The sequence below is a fragment of the Rhipicephalus microplus genome, chromosome 3 (genome assembly GCF_043290135.1).
Source record: "Rhipicephalus microplus isolate Deutch F79 chromosome 3, USDA_Rmic, whole genome shotgun sequence".
Classification (NCBI taxonomy): domain Eukaryota; kingdom Metazoa; phylum Arthropoda; class Arachnida; order Ixodida; family Ixodidae; genus Rhipicephalus; species Rhipicephalus microplus.
The window spans coordinates 50,429,737-50,451,985 of NC_134702.1; the positions used below are offsets into that span (position 1 = coordinate 50,429,737).

Here is a 22,249-nt window from a genome sequence, read left to right on the forward strand (position 1 = left end):
GCATGGCATCACAGATTTCTATATGTATTTTTGGCATTGTCGAATCATTGGCTTGATAAAATTTCCTGAAACTTATTGTGTCACATATAATGCCTTCTCAAAGGACAATTTACTTTATTTTTATTGATTAGACACTACGTAGGACCTAGTTGATGACACCGAAATATATGTATTACCTCACAGCTTTCAGTGCAGGTACTTCAAGATGGCGTCACCACTAGCTATTTCGTTTCGGCCGTTATCTCAGTTACTAAGAGACTCCTTATGGCAATCGTGGTGTTTTTGGTATTTTGAAAAAGTAGTTTGCTAACACAACAAAGATCTTTTTTCTCTGTAATGTCCCTTTAACATAAAAAGTGCTGGGAAGTTTCATAGAGCCATTGAGGTTATTATACAAAAAGGATCTCAAGATCTGCGACCTTACTGACTTTCAAGTGCCAAACTTCTGCATGAAGTTCGATAAGAAAACTTAGACCACCCTAATCTCTTCTAATAATAAATTTTTGACTGTGCAGTTAACAATTGTCATTTATTACTACAAACTAATTTAGTGTCTCATTTTAGCACTCGTTTAAAGAGATGAAGTCCCACCATGAAAAGTCTATCATGGAAACTTATTTGTCAGCACAAGAACAAGAACATACAGTATTTACCTAAATGTAATGCCAGTTTTTTTTCAGATTTTTGCTACCTGAAGTCGACTCTCGCGTTACAGTCGAACACCGAAATTCAAGTAATCGGCAATTAAGTTGTCAAAAAGTGCAATGATGCACACAATTACTTCTTGTATTCTCTTTCTGGATGCAATGAAAAGTCTTGTGCTGCAATCAAGTAACTACAGTAACTGGTATAGTGAACAAGGAACATTCACTGACTGTCATATCTCCCAAAAGCTATTGTTGCTTGTATTTACTGTCTCATTGTTTTCTTATCCAGTGTGTTTCTTCATTAAACTGACTTTATGTAAGTCTGGACTGCTATTCAGGAGCGATACATTTTACGTGATACTATGCTAGTCTTATCATCTTCCACTCACTGCCATGTAGTTCTGTTCATAGCATGAGAAGTGTGATTTAATGTCATAGTTACACTGAATATGAAAAGAAAAAAACATGCTATATTGCTATTGTTATGTGTGCACTCTTTGTGTGAACACTGATAAATGGTGGTATTGCTGGTTCATTTTGCTCATTGTGCAGATCACAGTGACGGTAACCCAGTCATTCGTGAACTACCTGCGGAGTCGGCCAATTGTCTTCGAGGTGTTCGGGCACTATCAGCAGCACCCCTTGCACAGAGATTCCAGAGATGCCTGTCAACAGCAGTAGGCATTCAGTTCTCTTTTCTTTGATAGAAAGCTCTTTGTTGTTTTAAATCATCATGCATGTCTTTGTGGACTGATATAATGTGGTAACAGGCATGTTCACTCTGACAGCTCTTAAGCCGCATGCTTCTCTTCCAGCTTGGCTGTGGCTGTTCAATGAAGCAATAACTATTTGCTGTCATCAGAATATACATAACAAAATAGGGCTAGCGTGTTGTGCCAAAACTGGGCAGCTTTTATGGTCTGCTATATTCGAAACTGAAACTATTGTTCTTTAGCATGGGGGATAAGAACGGAAAAAGTAGCCATTGGCATTAAGGTCTCAGATAATCATACATTAGTGGCTCTCTTTATGGTTCTTCAAACGTGTCTGTATAGCCACTATTGAGGTAGAAGCACAGCTCTTTGTTGATTTATTTGTTTAGAGCTCTTTTAACTGGCTTTCTGTGATCGTACAGCTTGTACCAAAAGAATGGCAGCATTCAGCACTTTGCCTGTTCCACGCTTCTCCCTCCATTGTCTATCAGAATTGTTAAGTGTTCTAGATGTTAAGCTTATTTAGAGCTCACATCAATAACAACAACAGGAAAAAAAAAAAACACTTTGGCTGCTGCTTTTAAGAGTCCATTAGCTACATAGTATATTACTAGATTGCAAGCATTGCTAGAGCAGCATCAACCTATCTAGAAAAGAGTTTTTCTTTTCACCATGTTATCTTTGTTTTGCTGCCAAACTCCGCCTGACGAGTGCCATTCTTTATTGCTTAATCTTTTGGCAAGTACAGAAGAGAATCCATTTTTTGCAGCAGCAGCGTGCGTCAGCCACCGCGACGGATGTTCCCAAGGACGCTGCCTATTTCTCAGCCTGTTCGGTCGCCAAAGTTCGACATACTTCAGTGCCCAAGGTACAAGTCCCGTCAGTGTAATAGTCTGGTTTCTAAAAGTATGCGCCTCAAAAGTGTGAACTGCTATCTCTCGTACCTTTTTCAGCACAACACACATATATGCGAAACATGACGTCCTGGTGTGGTTCGAAATTTGCGAACTGACTCCTAACGGCGAGTAAGTGGCACTGCATATTTTCCAACATAGTTGAAAGAAACATGTCAAATATAGAAAAGGTGTTTTCGAGATCTTGTGGGGTCCTTTTGAAAAGCTTCTACTCCTTGAAGTAATGGGTCATTTAGTAAAGAGAAGAGCCCAATTAAGCAGTGCACGTACTGCTTCATTATTGTAAGGACACTTTCACCATACCTTTATTTTTTGGCTCAAGTATGGCTACCTGGTCAGCTAGAATAATTCGAGGATGCAAGAGGCTTGACTTTTATTTTGTTATTTTTAGTCACAGCCATGTGGAGTAATTGACAGTGAAGCCATGTAAAAGACAGTGGAAGTTAATTGTTACCTTTAAATACGACCTAGAAATAATGAAGAAATAATGATGGAAAAGGAAATAAGAGTGTCCATAATGATAACTTGCCATGGGAGGGAGCAAGACCTATGTCACACGGTAGCCATACAGTGCTCCAGATATGTTTTTCGTTTAGCCTCAGTCAGTGATGTTTGTGTATGTCTATGTGCCTCTGCGCATGTCACCTGACGCCGCATCCTGCGTGTTTTCCCAATTAGGTACACCCCGGCCGTGGTCGATCACAGCGATGATGCTCCTTGTAGAGGGACGTTCTCTCTCCACCAGGGGATTCAGAGGCGCATACGCCTGACGCTGGTCCACGAGCAAACGCCCAACGTCTGCTGGAAGGATGTCCGAGAGGTTGTTGTTGGTAGGCATCTCGTTTAGTGCGCTCATACTCGTGCATGTCACAGGCATGTTTTGTAACCTAGGTGATTATAAACAGGCATGCCTTTCAAGTTTTGCTGTTGCTCACCCAGATACTGCAGCTATGTCCGATGAATCTCGTGGTGGGTAAACACTCACAATCTGACAGTAAAACACTCAGTGTTAAGTTGGCACTGAAAGCTACCACGCTTAGTTGCGTCTAACGAAGAAATGGGCTCTTCATCCCTTCCTGTTATTCTGCGCTTATTTGAACTGTAATACCTGCAGTAAAGACCTTATCAAGTGTCACAATATTGACATGAGAGAGGCTCATAATATGTGAGTGCTGATCTGATTTGGGAAATAAATGTTGTAAAATTGTTTTTAGAGACTTCTTTCAGAACTAGTGTGTAGACATTACTGGTGAGGTGTATTCGAGAAGACAACACTAATACAAACTAACATTTACTAACATTTACAACTAACATTTAAGCCAAAGAAAGCATAGGGGGCAAAGTTTTTTTTTACTGCGGGACAATAGTTCTGACCTATACTAAAAAGAGTTGAAGCGCGTAAGCTTTATGTTACATTATCACAACATAACAGGTCGTGTCAGAAGCACACCAGAGTGCGAGGAAGAGGACAATGACACCTCGGTGCTGTCCCTGGGCATCTTCCCTGGTAGCTACTTGGAGATGGTTGGTGATGACAGGTAAGCTGTTATTTTAAAAATAAGACCCTTGCCGGCTAGCAGTGTTTCGTTAGTATCCATACGAAACATCTCTAGTTTTCATGGCTTCGAAGTGCTGCTAGTTCCTGAATAATCATCGAAATATGTGCCACATTAGCTGCAATGCTCTTTTTTTTTGGACACCTCTAAGTATGTGTGTGCATTGGTTATCTCACAGGACATTCTACCACTTTGAGGCGGCGTGGGACTCCTCCTTGCACAGCTCGCCTCTGCTGAACAGAGTCACTCCTTATGGAGAACGAGTCTACATGACCATCTCGGCTTACTTGGAGGTAAGCACCAGGCTTTCTACTGATTGCTGCATAGTAGTAACATGAAAATTCATAAACAGGAGTTGTGCTGGAGCCGGCGGTTCGACGAGCAACAACTGGAGTTGCTGCCTTGAAGAAGACAAGTTTGCTTGTCGAACCACCGGCTACAGCACAACCCCTGTTTACGAATTTTCATCACAAGCTTCTTTCTCTCCCAGTTAGGTGCCTTTCTTTTGTATAGTAACATGCAATCTATGCATATTTAGAGTTTTAGGTAGTGCAGAAGGAGAGCAGGGAGGTTTGTTTCTCTGCTGAGAAATAGGTTTAATATCAGAAAGATATGCTGGCAAAGAAGTACTTGCCTACGTTATAACATGTAGAGGAGGGAAAAGAAGGGGGGAGAAAGGCCCTAGAAGAATGGTGATTGGACATAGTGATAGAAAACATGATTGATCCCTCCATCACAGGAATCAGTAAAACACTAAAGTAAACCGTGTCTTTACAGAAGTAGTTTAATGTACATTGATATCAGACAGCTTGCACAATGTGCATCAGTGTTTGACAGCTGCAGCATCGCTCAACGATGATACATTCCACGCTGAGGCTTAGTCATACATCTACATCCCGACGACTAATGTCTATCATTAATTATTAAAGAAACCCTTGAGGTCATACATCCTTGTGGTAACTGTAGTAGTAGTTCACAATGAGAGTGGAGCCAGATAAAGTTATGGGACAGCCAGAAAAGTGTGACTGTTTAGATGCCAAAATTGGGCTAAAGGTCGCCTACTCGCCGCATGTTGGAGTTATTGAACAGCACTGCCCTACCACAAATAAACGCAATGTGCGTTGTGTGTTCCCTTTGGCCGACCACAATTATTTGCCGGGCGAGCATAAGTGGGCAACGTGTAGCTACATTCAGGAGAAACAGGTGCGTTCCTGAGGTTGCAGAGCTATGTTTCGTGTGGATGGATGCTATGAGCGACGCCGATGTTTGTGGTAAGGTCGCCACCTGGGGGTGTGTTAGGGCAGTGACGAAATTGTAGTTCTAATATAGCAAAGGTGCCGAATGGGACAGACGATTAGAAATGACGCGTTCAAGGAAGCAATTGCAAATGTCAAGGCCATGATGCATTACTGCATTTTACTATTTACTAATTGATTGATTGATTTGTGGGGTTTAACGTCCCAAAACCACCATTTGATTATGAGACGCCGTAGCGGAGGGCTCTGGAAATTTTGACCACCTGGGGTTCTTTAACGTGCACCCAAATCTGAGTACACGGGCCTACAACATTTCCGCCTCCATCGGAAATGCAGCCGCCGCAGCCGGGAATCGAACCCGCGACCTGCGGGTCAGCGGCCGAGTACCTTAGCCACTAGACCACCGCGGCGGGGCGACTATTTACTAAGAGCGCTGTGAGAGGACAGTGATAGATATAAAAGGTGTATTTTTTAAAGTATACTAAGTATGTGATCGTAACACAGTGGATAGCGTGCCCAGCATCTGTTGTTGTTGACCCAGAAGTCATGAATTCAACTCCCATTGACGGACCCTTTTGCCTTCTAATCATGCATATTTTTTCGACTTGGTGGACTAAGGCATAAAACACTTTCCAGTTAATATTACAACGCACCTTGATTAGATATGTTCTGCTGGCTCTTGGTATGTAATCTCCTAAGAAATCACATGTTCAATGTAGCATTGATGGCAAGTGCCAAGAATTTAACAGGTGCCCCAATGTAAAACGGCCTTCACTGATTGCTATCATACTTGTGCTGCATCATAAATGTATGTAGTACAGTGTAATATAGTAGGTTCGGTCAACTCCGCAGTTGTCTACACAGGGGCTTGTAATCTGACCAAGGTGGTAGAGAATGCTGTTTATGTACAACAAATTAAGTACTTGAAACAGACATTTACTTTCAAGGTGTTGTGTATATATATATATATATATATATTGTGAGCATTATTCATGCGCGTCATCTTGTCGTATGTACATACTCATCATCATCAGTCTGACCTGTGTTGTGGGGCAGAGGCTCAGATAGTAAAAGAAGTGTCTTGCAGCAAAAAACGTTGTCTTACAAATGGTGGAAGTGCTGGGTACGTTCAGCAAGCTTCCGTTTGGCGATGTCTGCACGTATACAAGGGTTGGAAAATATTTGACGGAGCTGCTGCTTAAAGGTAGGCCAGTCTGGGAAATCCAGCTGATGGTTGAGAAACCATGTCTTAGCGACCCCCGTCAGATAGAACAGCACGCGGGACAGCTTCACAGAATCATGCCAATAGTTTTAAGCGCACTCACACGGTCGTACTCATCCAACCAGTCTTCAACGTCTTCACCCCGAAGGCCAGCGAACATCGGGGGATCTTTTTGAGGGGCGGTGACAGTCCATGAAGGCATGCCCAGGGGTGTAGGCGGGGTGGATGGAGCCGTGTTGTTGTTATGCTTGTCTTGCGACATGACCGTGGGCTGACTGCGCAAACGGCGACCCGACCGGAGCTCCAGGGATGGTTGGTAGTCGAAGATAGCGAAAAAGCGCTGCAGGGAGAGGACCAGGGGACCGGAAAGCACTCTCCATCACTTGTAAAACAACGTTCACGTTCACAATATATATATATAGGCACTTCACAATGTAAACAGAGTGGGAGAATAGCTCCAGGTGAAATAAAAAATTGCTGTATTTATGCAAATATAAGTGAACACATTGCTGTGAGGCCTGTTTTTCTGTTCTTTAACTATATTTTTTCTTGTTCACAGCTGGAAAACTCTGCGCAGCCTGCAATCATAACGAAGGACCTTTGTCTCATCATCTATGGACGAGATGCAAGACTGGCACCAAGGTCAGTAATACAGAAGGAGATATACAGGCTGATTCTTTTGCCACTCTTAGGGTTGAAAAAAAAAAAATGTGTATATCATGTGATACGATATCTTATTGGTGATTTAATTAGCATCTCATGCACCATTTTTTGTTAGTATCAGTGTGTTAATTTTCACATGAATGTTTCAGTATACCGAAGCACAGCACATTGTACATAAAATATTCTGTTCGATGCATTGACTGTTTTTTTTTATTGGCACACACGTGTAGGTTGTCTCCGAACGCAAGATCCCTGCGCCACCTGTTCACTGGTGCCTACAAAAATGCTGATGCCAATCATGTGACCGGCATCTATGAGATGATCCTCAAGAGAGCGGCAGATTCAGGTAGCCCGGGTAGGAGGCATTTTATTGTTTTCGTAGTTTTGCTAAGGTTTATTTTAGTGCGTGGAATACAGCAATACCTATACCTAGTTAATTGCAAAAAGACATAGCTACTCACTGATATGCCTGCACAGCTCAGTTCTCTATGCAACCTGCCTATCGTTTCTGTGTATGTTTTTCTGACAACTCAGTCCACGTTGAATGTAAGTATAATTAATCGAATGTAGGAAAATAATACATGCTACTCTGCATTGACAAAAAAAAAAGTCATCGAAATACTCTTCAGCTGGCCGTTTTTTTTGGGTGTAGTGTTGCATATTTAGAGCAGCGGAGGAAACACTAGGTCCCTATGAATTACCTGTCTACATATTTTATACTAAAGGAACACACCACCAATTACTTATGTGTTGATGTTGTGCCTCAGATATACGCAATATTTGCTTTTGATCGACAGTGTGCGCAGGTCTGAACGCAGCCACCAGTTCAAGATGGCTGGGTGTTCTGCAACTGCTTAATCTTTTGCCAGGTGGCTGAATCACGTGACAAACAGACAGACCAAAATTTCTGCCTTCAAGTATCCCAAGGAAGACTGGTGTCTGTAATTTGCAAAATACACTGCATTCTTCTCTGACTGTATTACACTCAAAGCCTAATATACCGAACATCAGTATAATGATATATTGGCTATAACGAAGTAAATTAAAAGTAGTCTTGCAATAGACACAGTGTTAGAAATAATCTTTATAAGGAGTTTTTAAATGTAGTAACATCCTTATTTTCTTGTAGGATTCAACTTTGTTATAATGAGGTTTGAGTGTATTTGAAGCAATATCTGCTAGTGTAGCCTTTGCATACCAGTGCTTGCACATTGTTCAAGTACAATGTAGTTAGCTACTTACTACAAAAAGCTTGCAAACATATCAGTGGCAGTGCAACAATATTCTTGTATGTAGTGACTTTGAGCCACTGCCCCCTGTAGCATTCTTTAATTTAAGTAATCATACTTAATTAATGTTACTGACATGCACAACATGTGTCAAATAGCTATAATTAACTGTGGTTCAGTTTGACTGTAAGACATGCGACATTTACTTAGATAATTTGGCCACAAAAGCAGTCGATGCCATAGCAGGCATTATTAATGAAATTTACTGTACAGTGGCTACAAGCAAAGTTTTCAATGGTTGCACTTGCAAACCCCGGCACAGCAAGGCAAATTGTTGAGACATATTTACATGATTTGCGAGAGCTGGTGACAAACATCACTTACTTTGGCCTACAGGGGTGCAGCGTCGGCAGCGCCGGGTGCTGGACACGTCATCAACGTACGTTCGTGGAGAAGAGAACCTGCACGGCTGGCAGCCACGAGGGGACTCGCTCATATTTGACCACCAGTGGGAACTGGAAAAGCTGACACGCCTTGAAGAGGTGGGCCATGAAATCGGTGTATGCACTCTGCAGCAGGTGCTTGTCACTGTTAAATACATAAATTTCCTGCGTTCTCTTTTTAGCTCAGCTTCGATCTCCTGAAGAGTCAGCTCATTTTCCCTGTATTCCTTTTTTTTTTTTTTCATTTTTCTCGTGATTTATTTGCTGGTGGGGACGAGTTGTAGTTTGCATTGGTTCGTGGAAAGGCCTTTTTGGTGTCATGTGTTTTACTTTTTATTGTTACCTTTTCTGCTGGTTCTCGTATCATTCACCTTTTATACAATTTCGATTGTACTAATTCTATGTTTTACATGCTCTGTTCTTGCAAATCATATTTTTCTTCGTCATGTGACTTGAGTTTATACCTTTGGTGTATGAAATTTCTGTAAAGCCCCCTTTACTCAATGCCCATGTGGCCATGTAAGGTATTTCAAATAAATAAATAATTAAATAAGTAAATGTGCACCACTGGCATGCATAGTTACGGAAGTTTTCACCTGTCATAATGAAATATATGAGATGTTTACATGCTCAGTCACTTAGTGTCATATCATATGACGCCTATTGTGTATCATACATTTATTCACTTGCACATAAAAAGCACAAGCATGTCGTAACAACAAGCATCTGTAAGCTGAATGGTGCATAATGGCATCAGATTTTGATGCATATTTATCTCTGCCTTCTAGCTTTGATTTTACTCAGTGCAGTTTTATTAAATGTGAGCCAGTTGCTTCTATATGGATGCGTACGCAGTCAGCCGTAGCAGTATAACACCCTCTGGCAAAGATGTATCGCTTGCTACTGTGAACTGACTTTTAAATACCAGCTTAGCTTTTCCTGATCATAATAGCTATGCAGACAATCTGTGTCCTGAGAAATGCACCATGCCAGATACTGTAGGCCACATTTTTTTTTTGTGTACCAACTGTGCACGGGAAAGGTACAATGACTAGATCTACGATGTTCATTGACCTGCCTTCAGAGAATCTTTGTCTAGTTCTGTGGTCAAGGTACACAGTCCATTCAGTGCCCAAGGCATTTGCTGCTTTCTTGAGAAAGTAAATTTGTTATGCAGCTTTGTGTTTGCTGCTCATCTTCTTCTTCTCTAATCTTTGCTTTCAACCTCCTTATAGCTCCTCTTATGCGAGTTGTAACTGGTTAAAACAAATTGGTTCAGGCGGACCTGTCAGCTCCTCTCTTTTAAAAAACCCTTCCCTTTCTCTCACTATTTAGTAACACAGTGTTGTTTAGTGCCGTAACCTTCGCATCTACGACTGTCGTGACGCACCGATATGTCCACAACTCAACACTTTTGGTGAAACAGTGAAACACTGCCACACCCAATGTCCGCAGGTGGAGAAGGTGCGGCACCTGCTGCTTCTTCGAGAGAAGCTAGGCCTGGACTCCGGTGGTCCGCCCCAGCACCAGGACATCTGCAAGTGGGAGAAAGAGGCATGCAACCTGATGGCCCGTGCCGCTGCTCGAGGCCCCAACTCCACTCAGCAGGCAGCCACCGCTGCTACCGCGGCCATTCCCGCCGCTTCGCAGTTGCCGTCGCCGACCGTGGCTTCTTCGACTGCAGTGACCCCGACCCGCAGCACAGTGGTGGACGAAAGTGTGTATGCACCTTGGGAGATGACGCCTCGGGAGCGGGAACTGACCACTCGCACCATTGGCCTCATCTTGAGCCACATTCCCAGCAAACCGCCACCTACAGGACCGGCTGCTGCCAAGGTACGATGTCCAAAAGGATGCGCATTGCTTCTTTGTTAGACAGCTGCACATTGTGGGGCCTAGCCTTGAAAAGTTCGAATCAGCTTTACTTGCCAAATGCATCTTGCACTTTGTGGCATCATTTTTCGTTTAGAATTATTAGTGCATTCCTAGAACGGGGTTGCCAGCGACCTGTGCTACAGTGTTGGCTGAGAAACCTGTGATGTCATTTTATATTGTTGGTGTCATCTTAATCCAAGCAAGACAGAACTTCATGAGAAGATGGAGGCTCATTGTGACAAATCTTTGAATAGGGAATGTCATGGAAACCAATGTTTCGACAAGGTCTCTCGTCGGAATGTTGGCTCCAGTGGTACTGCTTGTCCAATGATTTCTCATGATGTCATTGCAGCTACTCATTATATTTTGAATGTCTTTCGTAAGCTGCTTGTCATAGTTATAGTGCCATGACAGAAAATATACAGAAGCCCGATTGTCACAAGCCATTATAATTAATAAAGGAACAGTGAGCACTAGAGCAGATAACTTTATTGCCTGATGACTTGCGGCAGAGACAAGTGAAACAATGCTAAGGAATGGACACATTTGTTTGGGGAACTTTAGCTGTCTTTCATTCTTTTAGGTAAGCAGAAGATACTACTTTGCTTTTTCATTGCACTACAAAGAAACTAACATGATCTTCTCGTTTCCTTGCTTGCTCTGTTACTTGAATGGAAGCAGCAGAATGCGGCGATGACACCTGTTGAAGAGGGAGATGCGTCATCACTCAGTTCCAGCATGACATCGAGCTCTTCACAAGAGTAAGTCACACATAGAATGATTAAATCTCTGCGTCTCATGGTTATGCTGTTAATAACTTACAAAATGTCACTAAATGAGGCCGACCGCTCGACAGTAATGGCCAGCAAGATCAGGTGACCATGTATAGACCAGTCCACTGTTGATGGAAGCACCCAAATTACATTTGGTTACAACTTGCCAGTACAGCAGCGTAGTTGGGATTGAATGCAGGCCATTCATAATGCATAAATGTGATCCTAAAATACATATATGAGATCTGTCATTTCCGTTACTCAATGATGATGAAGTGTTTTGAGCAAACATAACATTCTACCCATTTTTTTTAAGACACATGCATAAAATCATGTTAAAGCAGTCTGCAGTACACGCACATTAGCTCAGACTTCGGTAGTCGTAGTCTCGTGTCATTTTTTTATTATTTTTTTTAGGCTTGGTCAATTGCAGTCTTGTGCAACTTTTCTTAATCGGGCATATTATCAAGACATATTTATCTCAGGGAACCCAGTGAATTTCTAGCTAGTTGAGTTTGCTCACCATTTATGAAATAGCAGTCCTTCTTCTGTTCATTTGTTTCTTGCTTGACCTCTTCTATGCATCGACCCTGAAATAAGAGGTGTGCCATTGAATGTGGAGGATTTAAATAGGCCTTAAGTTTGTGAAGGTATATTTTTCTTGTCACTGTTGTTGAAGAAAAGTGTGTTCAGCTCGCATTAAGCCTGCTTATGCTAAAATTACTTTCTGGAACACAGGCACCAAAGTAGGTCTTAGTGGCTTACAGTGGTCAGGAATACAGCAATATAGAATATGCTCAATGAATATGACTTGATTGGTCCTCATTAATAAAAAATATTAGTTACTTTAGCTGACTCTGTAATACAAAGCTTCTTCTCATCGAGTCTAGTAGAGTGACAAATTGTTCTGTGGACTTTTCATCCAAAAGAGATTTCTAGCACAAACTGATGAGCCGGCTGTTCATCTGAAGTGGTGTGCAAACAAAATGTCAACATAAGTAAACTGGAAGTTTGTCTTCACCTGCGCGTTCGTTTATTAAATGGCACGCAGCATCACAACGAAAAATATTGCTTAACCACTAAACTGTTCTGCCACACAGCTGTAAATAGCTCAGTGCAGGTAAGCAAACCTCACCAAACTGATACCACATATACTGCTCGTGCTTGCAGCCTACTATCACCAGAGAAGCCGTGCATGTTGATGTCAGATTCTATGGAAGCGCGAGGACTGCCGAGCAGCTTGGCGCCCCCTGCGGGTCTGAAGCCCGCCTCGCACCCTCCAATCTTCACCGGGGGCAACCCTTGCTTCGTGGCGGAGGTGGAAGAAGTGCGCCCCAGCCCCATTGTGTCACGCAAGGGCTACCTCAATCTCCTGGATGACCGCACCGGAAACTGGGTCAAGCGATGGCTAGTAAGCCTTTGCCACTGAGCTGCTCTATCAAGAAACAAAGGAATAAGCACGCCGCAAATTGGTTGTCCATAGTACGGCAAGGTAGCAGGAGGCCTAGAAAAGGAAAATTGACAACCACCTGTTAGTCGAACGAAGCCACTAAGAAAGCTATGTAGATTTCTCCAAAAAAAAGCTTTTCAGCTGCTGAAAAATTTCGACCCAGTCTTGGGATTGAACTCAAAACCAACGCCCTTTCAGGGCAATAGCTCTACCTGCCCCGGAAAGGTGTTGGTTCTCGATTCGATCATCGGACCATACTCCTTTAATAAAGAGGCTTCTTAGACTCCTTTCTTAAATAAGCACCCTATTATCTGGCTAAATTGTTTGTTTATATGATGCTATTATAATTTCAAAATATTTCTGGAAAGCGTAATTCAGGATGCCATAAACTTCATGTTGCTATAATACAAAGTACCAATAGTGCACATACTGTAATAAAATGCTTTGGTCTTATTAGGCACTTGGAAAATTGAACTGGTACTCGGTGACTCATTTTCATTGGTGTCACGCACGTATAAATGCAAACTGTTATGCATAACTGACGAAACTCTTGGTAAAAAATTTGCTCACTTTTCTTTTTTACTGAGTTTGTTTCTTTTTACCTTAACATGATTATGCCATTTTGTGCTTGTTTCGTACGAGTCTTGTTTACTTGGTGCACTTGTATGCTTTGAAGCAAGTCCTTTGATTTGGTCAAAAAGGGCATTTTTCAGAGCCGTTCATCTTGTTTAACGAATTATTGAGCGCCTCTTCTTTACCAGGTCATCCGCCGCCCCTATGTCTTCATCTACCGTGACGAAAAGGATTATATCGAGAGGGAGCTGATCAACCTGGCCACAGCACAAGTAGAATACAATGAGGAGCAGCAGGAAATGTTGAAGGTAATGACCGAGGTTTTTTTTCAACTTTTACATTAGAAGTTTTCCTTGGAAGTGGTGTTCCAAGGTGTGGCAGTAGATTCCGTTCAAATGGGCATTGTTTTTCGCGCTGACGTTTGCACAGATTCCGTGCTTGTTAGAAAATTTTTCGAAAAATTGGCAACTGCACCACCGTTTTGTGCGTTCACGTGGCCCGCCGTCTTTATCAACAAACCTCGCAGGGTATCGACTCGTCTGGCACCCTCTGAGACCGAAACTCCGACTGGGTGCTATAAAAACGTCTTCACATAATTAACCATTGCGTGCATGAGCAAATAAGGTTTTCAGTCCCGATAAATGGTCGTTAGCTGCTTTTCTCCAACAGTAAAAACAGTGTGAGACTTTTGTGCCAGCAGTTCTCCTTTAAAACTTTCAATTGTGTTTCTCTGATCGCAGGTTCCCAACACATTTTCGGTGGTGACCAAGAGTCGTGGATTCTTGCTCCAGACGCTTGGAGAGAAGGAGATTCACGAGTGGTTGTATGCCATTAACCCCCTACTAGCTGGGCAGATCAGGTACGCACCGCTTCCCACACACCCAAGCTGGTCGGTGTGCGTAAGCACCTGTTCTTGAGTTGTAATGACCGAATTGTGCATGTGTGCGTTTAATGCAAACTTAACAGGAACATGTCTCGCTCGAAGAAGAAAAAAAAACGACGTGGTTCACATACTTGGTCTAAACCGCCAGAACCTGGAGACCACATATTCTGGCTTTCTGAAGAAGGAGCAGTGTAGAATTCTAATGCACAAATATGCCGGTTGGCGAAGCTACGCTTTGTATGAGCCCAAGAAATGTGTACGGGTTACACTACACTGAACTCACTTCCGAAGTTTTGAAGTTGTAGCTTGTAGCTTTAAGTGCACCACGCAGTCAGTGCCATTGTATGTCAAATGTGTTGCGTTGCATTTACTGTTTCTTGTTGTGCTGTGAGTACTGAGAGCATTTCTTTTATGAAGGTCTTTAAAGAAGACGTACTCTTGCACATTTCAGCACTGTAAGTGGGCATCAACATCAAGTAGTGATAGCAATAAAGAGAAATTGTTATTTTTGGTTACACTGTATTGTGTATCCTTTTAAAGCAAAAAAAAAACACAACATAAAATTAAGCATGTACCAATGTTGGATAACCTTTCTGGAGTTTCTGAGTTATGAAAGTGCAGCTTGAAGCTCGACTATTTAATATCATATGCTGTACCTCTACAAGCTGTGGCTTTCAATCATAGCTTCAGAGGCTTAACACTTTCTGTCAGCCCGCATCCTTCTCACAGGTATCATCAATTGTACTCAAGGAATTATTCAGAAATGGCACGACTGAAGTCTACGCTAGCCTAAGTGCTGACCAGATTATGTTTCTTGATAGGAGTGTCATAAACACTTCCAGAAATGTCACTGTACGGCGCTCGTTTCTGAAGGTTAGGACACGAAGCATTTTGTGTCCACTGAATCGAACAATCACCTGCTTACTTCAGCCATAATTTGGCTCATTTCAAAGCTTTGCTCATTCTTTTTATTGTACTGCTTACTAGATGTGTGTAGTTGTATATGGTATGGGAGGAATTCGAGTAGGACCGTGGGGCTTTACTTGATTGGAAAGTCACAAGCGAGACTTAAAAAAAAAATTTTCAAAGTCTCACCTTATGTTTCGTTTCTTTTTTCCCTTTCCTCTTTTTTCTCCTTCAGATCAAAATTGGCACGAAAACAGAATGTAGACCTCGGCCTGTAAGTGATCGAAGCGGCACCTGCTGCCCTGTCCTTGCTACTAAAAGAGGTGGTTTTGCTCGGTACGAGCTCACATGACAGCTTGCAATAATCGGGGGAGCTGATAAGAGTGGAACACCTTAGTTGTCTGAAGCATGTGCGATACCCGTTTTTGCTTTTCCTGTCATTTTTCGTGCATACGACACAGAGCACTATGCCCATTCCTGCCTTGTTTTCTCTTTGTTTCACATTTTTATTATTGTTATATTTTCGGAAATTAGGAATGGTCTTTCGATTTAGTGATACCCGTACATCAAATGCGGGAGGAAGATGAGTTCGGACACGTTGTGCATGACACAAGGATGCCGACGTGAGCTTCAGTGAATCGTGTGTCGCTGGCCTTTTTCCCAGTCACGTTCTTTGCACAAAAGAGATCATTAGTTTCGCAAGGGTTAGTTTTAACTTGGCAGTTTTTACTGAATTTTCATATGGTTCAATAAGTTCACCAATGAAGTAATGCACTGCGAGGTGGAAAAGTAGTCCGGGCTTTTTATTGAGAGTTAAAGGATTACTTAGTTCTTTTGTTCGCTGATCCAAAGGATTACTTAGTTCTTTTGTTCGCTGATCCAGTTGTGTTTGGGTCTTTGCTGTATGTTAACATTTTAGTGACAAAACCTGCGCTTTTCTTTTGTAATGATACATGCACGACTTACTGATGTTCACTGTGGTTGACCTTGTGGTTTTCTTAAAAACGCAACAAGTATGTAAAGAAAGTTTTTGTTGCATTTTTTAATGTAAAACAAACGCCTTCATTCCCGTATACTTTATGTATACACACGCATGCATATATATATACATATGTATATTTATAGGAACCTCTGATTTTCATATCACATAGGTCTGCTATTTATATGAATGTATAAAATGCCACAAATGGATATTTTACCCTGTTTGAAAAGGCACATAGCCCTTGTGAAGTTTATTTACATGAGTTGTTTGCTTATTGGAGTGTTTTTATTGTAGATTGAGATGGCCACTGATTATTACGACGGCTGCTCGGCATAACTTTAGTGTACGTAGTTGTGGTGGGGGGCAAGGACTCTCGGGTGCGACAGGTTTTCTATACACACGAAATCAACTTACGAAGGGAAAAAAAGATACAACAAGAAAGGCACGCTGTGATGATTATTAGCTTTGGAGCTTTCTGTATATAATATGACGGCACACTTTCTGCTGTATCTTTACGTGCGACTCTCCTGACATTCATTGTCCTGTGCACAACTGATTGTATGTGTAGTTTACGCGATCTTTTTTTCCTTTTTTTCGTTGCGTCTTCTATGAATATGAATGAGTGTGCAGGGCATTGCAAAACTAGTATGCAACAGCGGCGTTTTGGCAAGAGGGTCTCAGTTGTACGGGCATCGATACGATTTCGCTTTGCTTGCGTTGTTCGTCGATGGTCATTTGTTGCTTGAACAACACTAGCAGCTGGCACATAGACCATTCTGGGGATGCGGAATGCGGAACGCCCGTATAACTGAAACGCTGTTTCGCTCGTAGGTGTGCGAGGAAGGAAGGTAGATAGAGGGGTCGTGCTTTCGAAACTGCTTTTGCTCTTCGAAGAGCACCACTTTGTATTTTCTTTGCCCTCCCTTTCTCACCCAGCCACACTGCGCAGCTTACTTCCTACTGCTGTTCACTCTCGCCTGAATCACTCTCCTCTTTAGTGTACATAATCAATTTTTTTGTGTCTGTATGTAAATGTGTTAAGTGTATATACAGTGTACTTTCATTACCCGTGTACTACGACACGACTGTAGCATGCGACGTTTTGGCCCTCAATGTTCTACGGGTTGTTTCTCACATGCTATTGCTTACGCAGTGGTTTACATACCACTGCAATCACCGTTATATGCGCACTATTTTGTCGCTCTTCGCGTAGAGAGCACAGTCTTGTCGCGAAACTTGTGTGCGCTGATCCCGTTCAGGGTTTCTTCGTTTCTGCCCTGGAAGCTTACAAGCTAAAGGGAATAAAGGAATGTAACTAATGCTGACTCGCAGCATAGCTTTAGCTGCAGCTCTAATGCAGACATGCCGCTTAAATTTTTTAGGTGGTTGTCGGGTGAATGCGTGGGTGTTTTACAACTATCAAATTCTCATAGCCTTATGACGGTTGTAAGGGATGAGGAGTAGGATTACATTTTGAAGGGAAGGCCAATGCTTTACTTTCACTTGTAGTACAGCAACCTGCTTTCGGTAGAAATCGAAATTGCTGCAGACCATGGGATGCCTTACTGCCGTGGCTACTGATTCCCAGAATGATGAAACGCAAATGCACAGAGTGCTATGTTTTTCCCCCACAATAAGGTCGTGAAACTGAGGGGGGAAAATGAGAAGTGCAGGGGAAAATATTTAAATGAGCATTAAAATTGGAGAGTTCATTTTCGATAATCAAAATAATGAATAATCATAAAGGCCCCCATCTTTATGTTGCAAGTTGACAGTCACCATTGTGATGTGTTGTTCAGCACATCTATGTGCTGAGGAATAATCTCAAAGGAGCATTTTTCATGCTATTATGAAAGACTGTATACATATTTTGCTTACTTTGTATTAGGCACCGCAAATAGCCAAGAAAGTTTATGGATGCCTCAACATTAGAGCTTAGTTTCACAGTGCTGTTTACATGAGAACTTAATGGCAACAATAGATGTGTAAGGAGACAGAGCCCATCTTGGTAAAATTGATAGAGAAGATGCTGTTACGCCGGATTTATGATTTGACACAAACTGCAGCAAACCTACCATGCATTTGAAAGCTTGCTGTTCATTGAAAAGAGCTTTCAGTTGTGCACACTGCTTATGATGAGCATGATGACCTTGCTGAACAGTAGGTTAAAGTCCACGTGCAGCAAGTCATTTTAAAATTATCGTTTCACCGCCAGTGGAAACTTCCCGCTAACTTACGCCACAGGCACAAATTTCAAATACAACATGCTGGACAGAGTCTGTACAGAATGGGCCCTTTTTTTGCTTAGGCATTTTGAACAGCCACATATGCTTCATTTTTTGCACTGTAACCTAAAAATGTGAAGAGGACTTCATTACAAATTGATTACTAGACTGCCACTCCATTAAGCTAACAATGCATAAACACATCGTTGTGGGCACACATTGTGCTGCCTCATCTGCACCGATCAAGGAAGTGTGCTGCGTATTTGAACCATTATGGACAGGCAAAACAGCCTCTGTCTTAAGAAATGGGCCCACCTAAACATTATTGCTACATAGTCCCAATTGTGCATTGTATTTTGCCTGTAAGACATCTGGCACAAAAAGGAGTTCTTGCCTCTATCTCATGCTCTTGAACAGTGCAGACGTAATAGAACTATACTACGAGACACTCCCAAGGATTAGCCACATTTGTGTGCAGCGCCCAAATTTTTTTTTTTGATAATGACTGTTGCTAGTGCTGGCTTTATGGGGCGGGCAAGTGTGATAAAGTTTAAAACAGATTTTCTCTTAGAAAATACTACTGTAACTGTATGAATGCAGGCAAAAGTGTTCTCATTTTCATTGCACACGTCTTTAATGAGTAGCCCAAGCAACTGATTGCATAATGTGTGTTACTACACTACACCTTCTACAGGAAATGACTCTGCTTGATTTTTTGTACATTGGAGGAGCTGAGCAGGAGTCAAAAGCACTTTGTACTTCGTTAGGATGCTCCCAATTGGACGATTAGCACATCCATAGCTGCCTTAATAATAGTAGTATGAAGAGCTGAAATGCCGATGCAGTCTTAATGCAAGATATAGTGGCTGCCTTTCTTGCGGATGGTGCATTTATTCTTGCGATGGGTGCGCAGTAAATCTAGCACTTCTACTGTGTCAGCAGTACGATAAAACCAACACACGAGATCAAAAGTGTGACAGGAGTCTGATTTTAGCTGCATGACAGATTGAATGCCCTGGTCTCACGTTCCGAGGTTTGTAATAGCAGAGCTTCTGGAAGCCACTGCCAGGGTTATATAGTTTGGAACATGCTGCCTATATGCGACCTTAAGCAAACATTCCATTCCTCAGTGCAACGCACGGCGCTAGTGATAGCACACAGCACACGCAAGGAATCTGGAATCAACAGTAAACAGTCGTGAAAGATTGTTTATCAAGACAAACAAAAGGAATAAATGAGTAAAGCAGAGAAAAAAGTTGTCCTGGACCATAAAAGATGATCCGCACGCTGGTAATGTAGTGCAAAGTGAAATTCCTGTAAATTTAAATGTTGCAGTTGGAAAACTGAAATTAAAATGCTAGCATATTTCTGAGACACACTTATCTTTTGCTCAGATTTTTTCTCATCACGATATCTGTCATCTCTTGAAGGTTTTCGTTGTAAGCCAAATGAAAACAGACAAGTTTGAGCACTTATGTTGTTTTTAAACATGTACAGGCACAACAGCCCAGTTCCTGTAGTTGCAAAAAAGGTTTCCAGTGGACAGTTGTCAGCTTTTTGAAAAACAAAAGTCTTTAATGTTCAACTCAGCTGGAACCAACGGTTGTTTCCGTGACTGCAACAGTGAACATGCCTGTACAGTGCAGCTAGTCATTTTTAACTTTATACTAGCAATGCTAGCTACAACTTGCGTGCACAATTTTGTGACTATTTTGAGCACTTTTCGTTAGCAGTCAGCTTTTCAAAAGATAAAGTAGTTATTCCTTTTTGTTATGAGCACATCACATGGCAGCAGTTTTACATTGCACATCATGAGCTTGCGATGTACTTTTCAGGCCGCCTAGAGAAAATGTGATGACCTGCAGTATGTAATATCGAAGGCATATGCAGGCATGTTCCAAAGTACCAGAGTTCTTTCTCTGAACATTGCATTCAAGAGCCCGTGTGAATGGCATAATTTTAAAAGATAGGTGACATAGATAAATAAACTTACTAAAGGCTTGTCACTGTGTGTTCTTTTATGCAGTAGACTGATGAAATGACTCTTTGCAAATCACTCTGGGCTTTTTCTCATTCCGAATTGTTTTATTTGTTGACATAGCCTGTGATGGTGTTCTTTTGTAGACTCACATGCTCACTTATACAATTCATCTTGTTTTCCTTGTGTGTACGACTCTCTCTATGTAAAGAATGGCTGTCAACTTGTTTCTACGATAGCACTGTTCGAGTCTGTGGCCTCGTGATTTGTTTTCATTGCGAGAAAGCGCAAGGACATGCTAAACAAACATTTGTAGGCATCTGTACCAGTATAAGTTATCTTAAGAGCAGCAATTTAAATTGATCACTCAAGCGGCCCCAATTTTCATAGTATAGCATAAAAACGAGCAGAAAGAGAAATTCAGCTTGACTCTCAAGCATGGACCGCTGAGACAGAAGTTAGTGTTGATGTGTGTGTCTTAGGACCTTCTCGAAATGAAAACAAGCCACTGTCTAGGTTCATCCCAACCAACGCACAGTGCGACACTCTTTAGCTACGTTAGCTTTTTACTCATGGCTGCAATTCCAAAAGTGTACAAGCTTGGGCTTGTCGTCACGATTGTTTAGTGCATGTCAAAACAGTGGACATGAAAGGGGGTTAAGAATACACATTATGCCGATGTCTGCTCGCCTGTCCTGCGTGTTAAGTTGGCGCCAGTTGAAATGTGAAAACCTGGCCGATTGCAACGTGTGCTGTCAGCGCCAATCGAAATGCAAGCAGCAGGGCATTTTGTTTTTTGTTTCTTGCACAGGCTAGTGAAAAAGCAAGCAGCAGAATTCGCAATTGACTCTGCTGCACTGTAAAGATTGCGAGTCGAATCTTTGGGTTGACCGTGATACGCCGCACCCACTGCTTTTTGTTAGACCGTGCAAAAAACGAGAGCTCTGCATGTCTCATTTTTAGAGTTTCTCATGACACGATTGCCCCTTGTCACGTCCACTGTCTTGCAACGCTTTTCTGCCTTTTGTACCCAAGCACAGCTACAGTGCATAGTGACATCGCTTGTGTATACACACTGTTGTGTGCACACTGACTTCAGAATTAAGTCATTGTGTTCTGTCAATCATGTGATTCTTTTTTATTACAAAATGCATTCGAAGGCAAAAAAAAAAAAAGCTGCGCTGGCTGGAAAAAGAAGAACAGTACTCAACCTTTAGCACTCTACATTAATTTAGTGCGAAAATGTGTGTAATCAGCATTGAAAACAAACAGCTGTGACTAGCATTGTATAGTTGTCAGAAAGGAATAATTGTTTTGCATGGTTAAAAGGAACAATAACGACGACATTCTATACATTTTAAGAATGCTGTTCCCCCCTCGAACTCTGGATTTTTCGTCTGTCACTTTCAAGATGTTACTGTCTGTTGGTCTCGCTGACCGAAGAAAACAATGATGAACACTGTGATTTGTTGCATTGAAGGCAGCCGTTTCTCTCTTCTTGAGTTTTTCAAATAAAGCTCAAGGCTGACTGTGCAGGTGGTTATTCTTGTTATCCTTCTTGGCTGGGCCAGTCATCTCACTATGCGTGGTTGGCCTAAGAAAACACTACCGTTGCAATTTCACCATACAATAAAAATTTCGCAGTCTGATATATCATAATAGCATTTGTAGTTGGAGGCCTGAGGTGCCATTGCATCATGTAATGTAATGGCTGAAAATGCATTACTTTTTCATTGTGATAGCAGTTATACGGACAGTCTCGGCTGGTTTTTTGCCGTCGCCGCCATCATTCACTGTATATGTATACATATCTATATATATGGAAACTAAAGAAAAAAAAAAAAAACAGCCGCTCGCGCTTGGCGCCCTGCTCATCAAGATGTGCCGACGCATGCTAATTTCCCATGTGCAGATGCTTGTGAGCGCACGCTTATCCTTCAGTGGGGAGAATTGTGTGCCTT

The 22,249-nt window shown here is 42.0% G+C and overlaps 2 protein-coding genes across 10 annotated transcripts in view; one reads left to right on the forward strand and one right to left on the reverse strand.

The window, feature by feature from the left end:
- unc-104 (kinesin family member unc-104) overlaps positions 1-15,817 on the forward strand; it is a 119,837-nt gene extending 104,020 nt beyond the window's left edge. For 3 of the 8 annotated variants that reach the window (XM_075889538.1, XM_075889542.1, XM_075889539.1), the window contains 15 exons: positions 1,200-1,324; positions 2,130-2,228; positions 2,314-2,385; positions 2,953-3,104; positions 3,707-3,812; positions 4,009-4,123; positions 6,868-6,950; positions 7,202-7,326; positions 8,597-8,742; positions 10,099-10,479; positions 11,200-11,279; positions 12,462-12,699; positions 13,500-13,622; positions 14,055-14,173; positions 15,339-15,817. In XM_075889538.1, coding sequence (XP_075745653.1) covers positions 1,200-1,324; positions 2,130-2,228; positions 2,314-2,385; positions 2,953-3,104; positions 3,707-3,812; positions 4,009-4,123; positions 6,868-6,950; positions 7,202-7,326; positions 8,597-8,742; positions 10,099-10,479; positions 11,200-11,279; positions 12,462-12,699; positions 13,500-13,622; positions 14,055-14,173; positions 15,339-15,381 — 2,007 coding nt within the window. In that variant the 3' untranslated portion in view covers positions 15,382-15,817. Of the gene's footprint in view, positions 1-1,199; positions 1,325-2,129; positions 2,229-2,313; positions 2,386-2,952; positions 3,105-3,706; positions 3,813-4,008; positions 4,124-6,867; positions 6,951-7,201; positions 7,327-8,596; positions 8,743-10,098; positions 10,480-11,199; positions 11,280-12,461; positions 12,703-13,499; positions 13,623-14,054; positions 14,174-15,338 lie in introns of all 8 variants that reach the window. The other 5 variants (XM_075889540.1, XM_037425707.2, XM_037425697.2 and 2 more) reach the window with 3 other exon arrangements.
- The window catches only part of LOC119174699 (uncharacterized), a 30,091-nt gene continuing 18,831 nt past the window's right edge, over positions 10,990-22,249 (reverse strand). For both annotated transcript variants that reach the window (XM_075889545.1, XM_075889544.1), the window contains 2 exons: positions 11,815-11,881; positions 10,990-11,218 (listed from right to left, as the gene is read on the reverse strand). In XM_075889545.1, the coding sequence (XP_075745660.1) occupies positions 11,148-11,218; positions 11,815-11,881 (138 nt within the window). In that variant the 3' untranslated portion in view covers positions 10,990-11,147. The remainder of the gene's footprint in view (positions 11,219-11,814; positions 11,882-22,249) is intronic.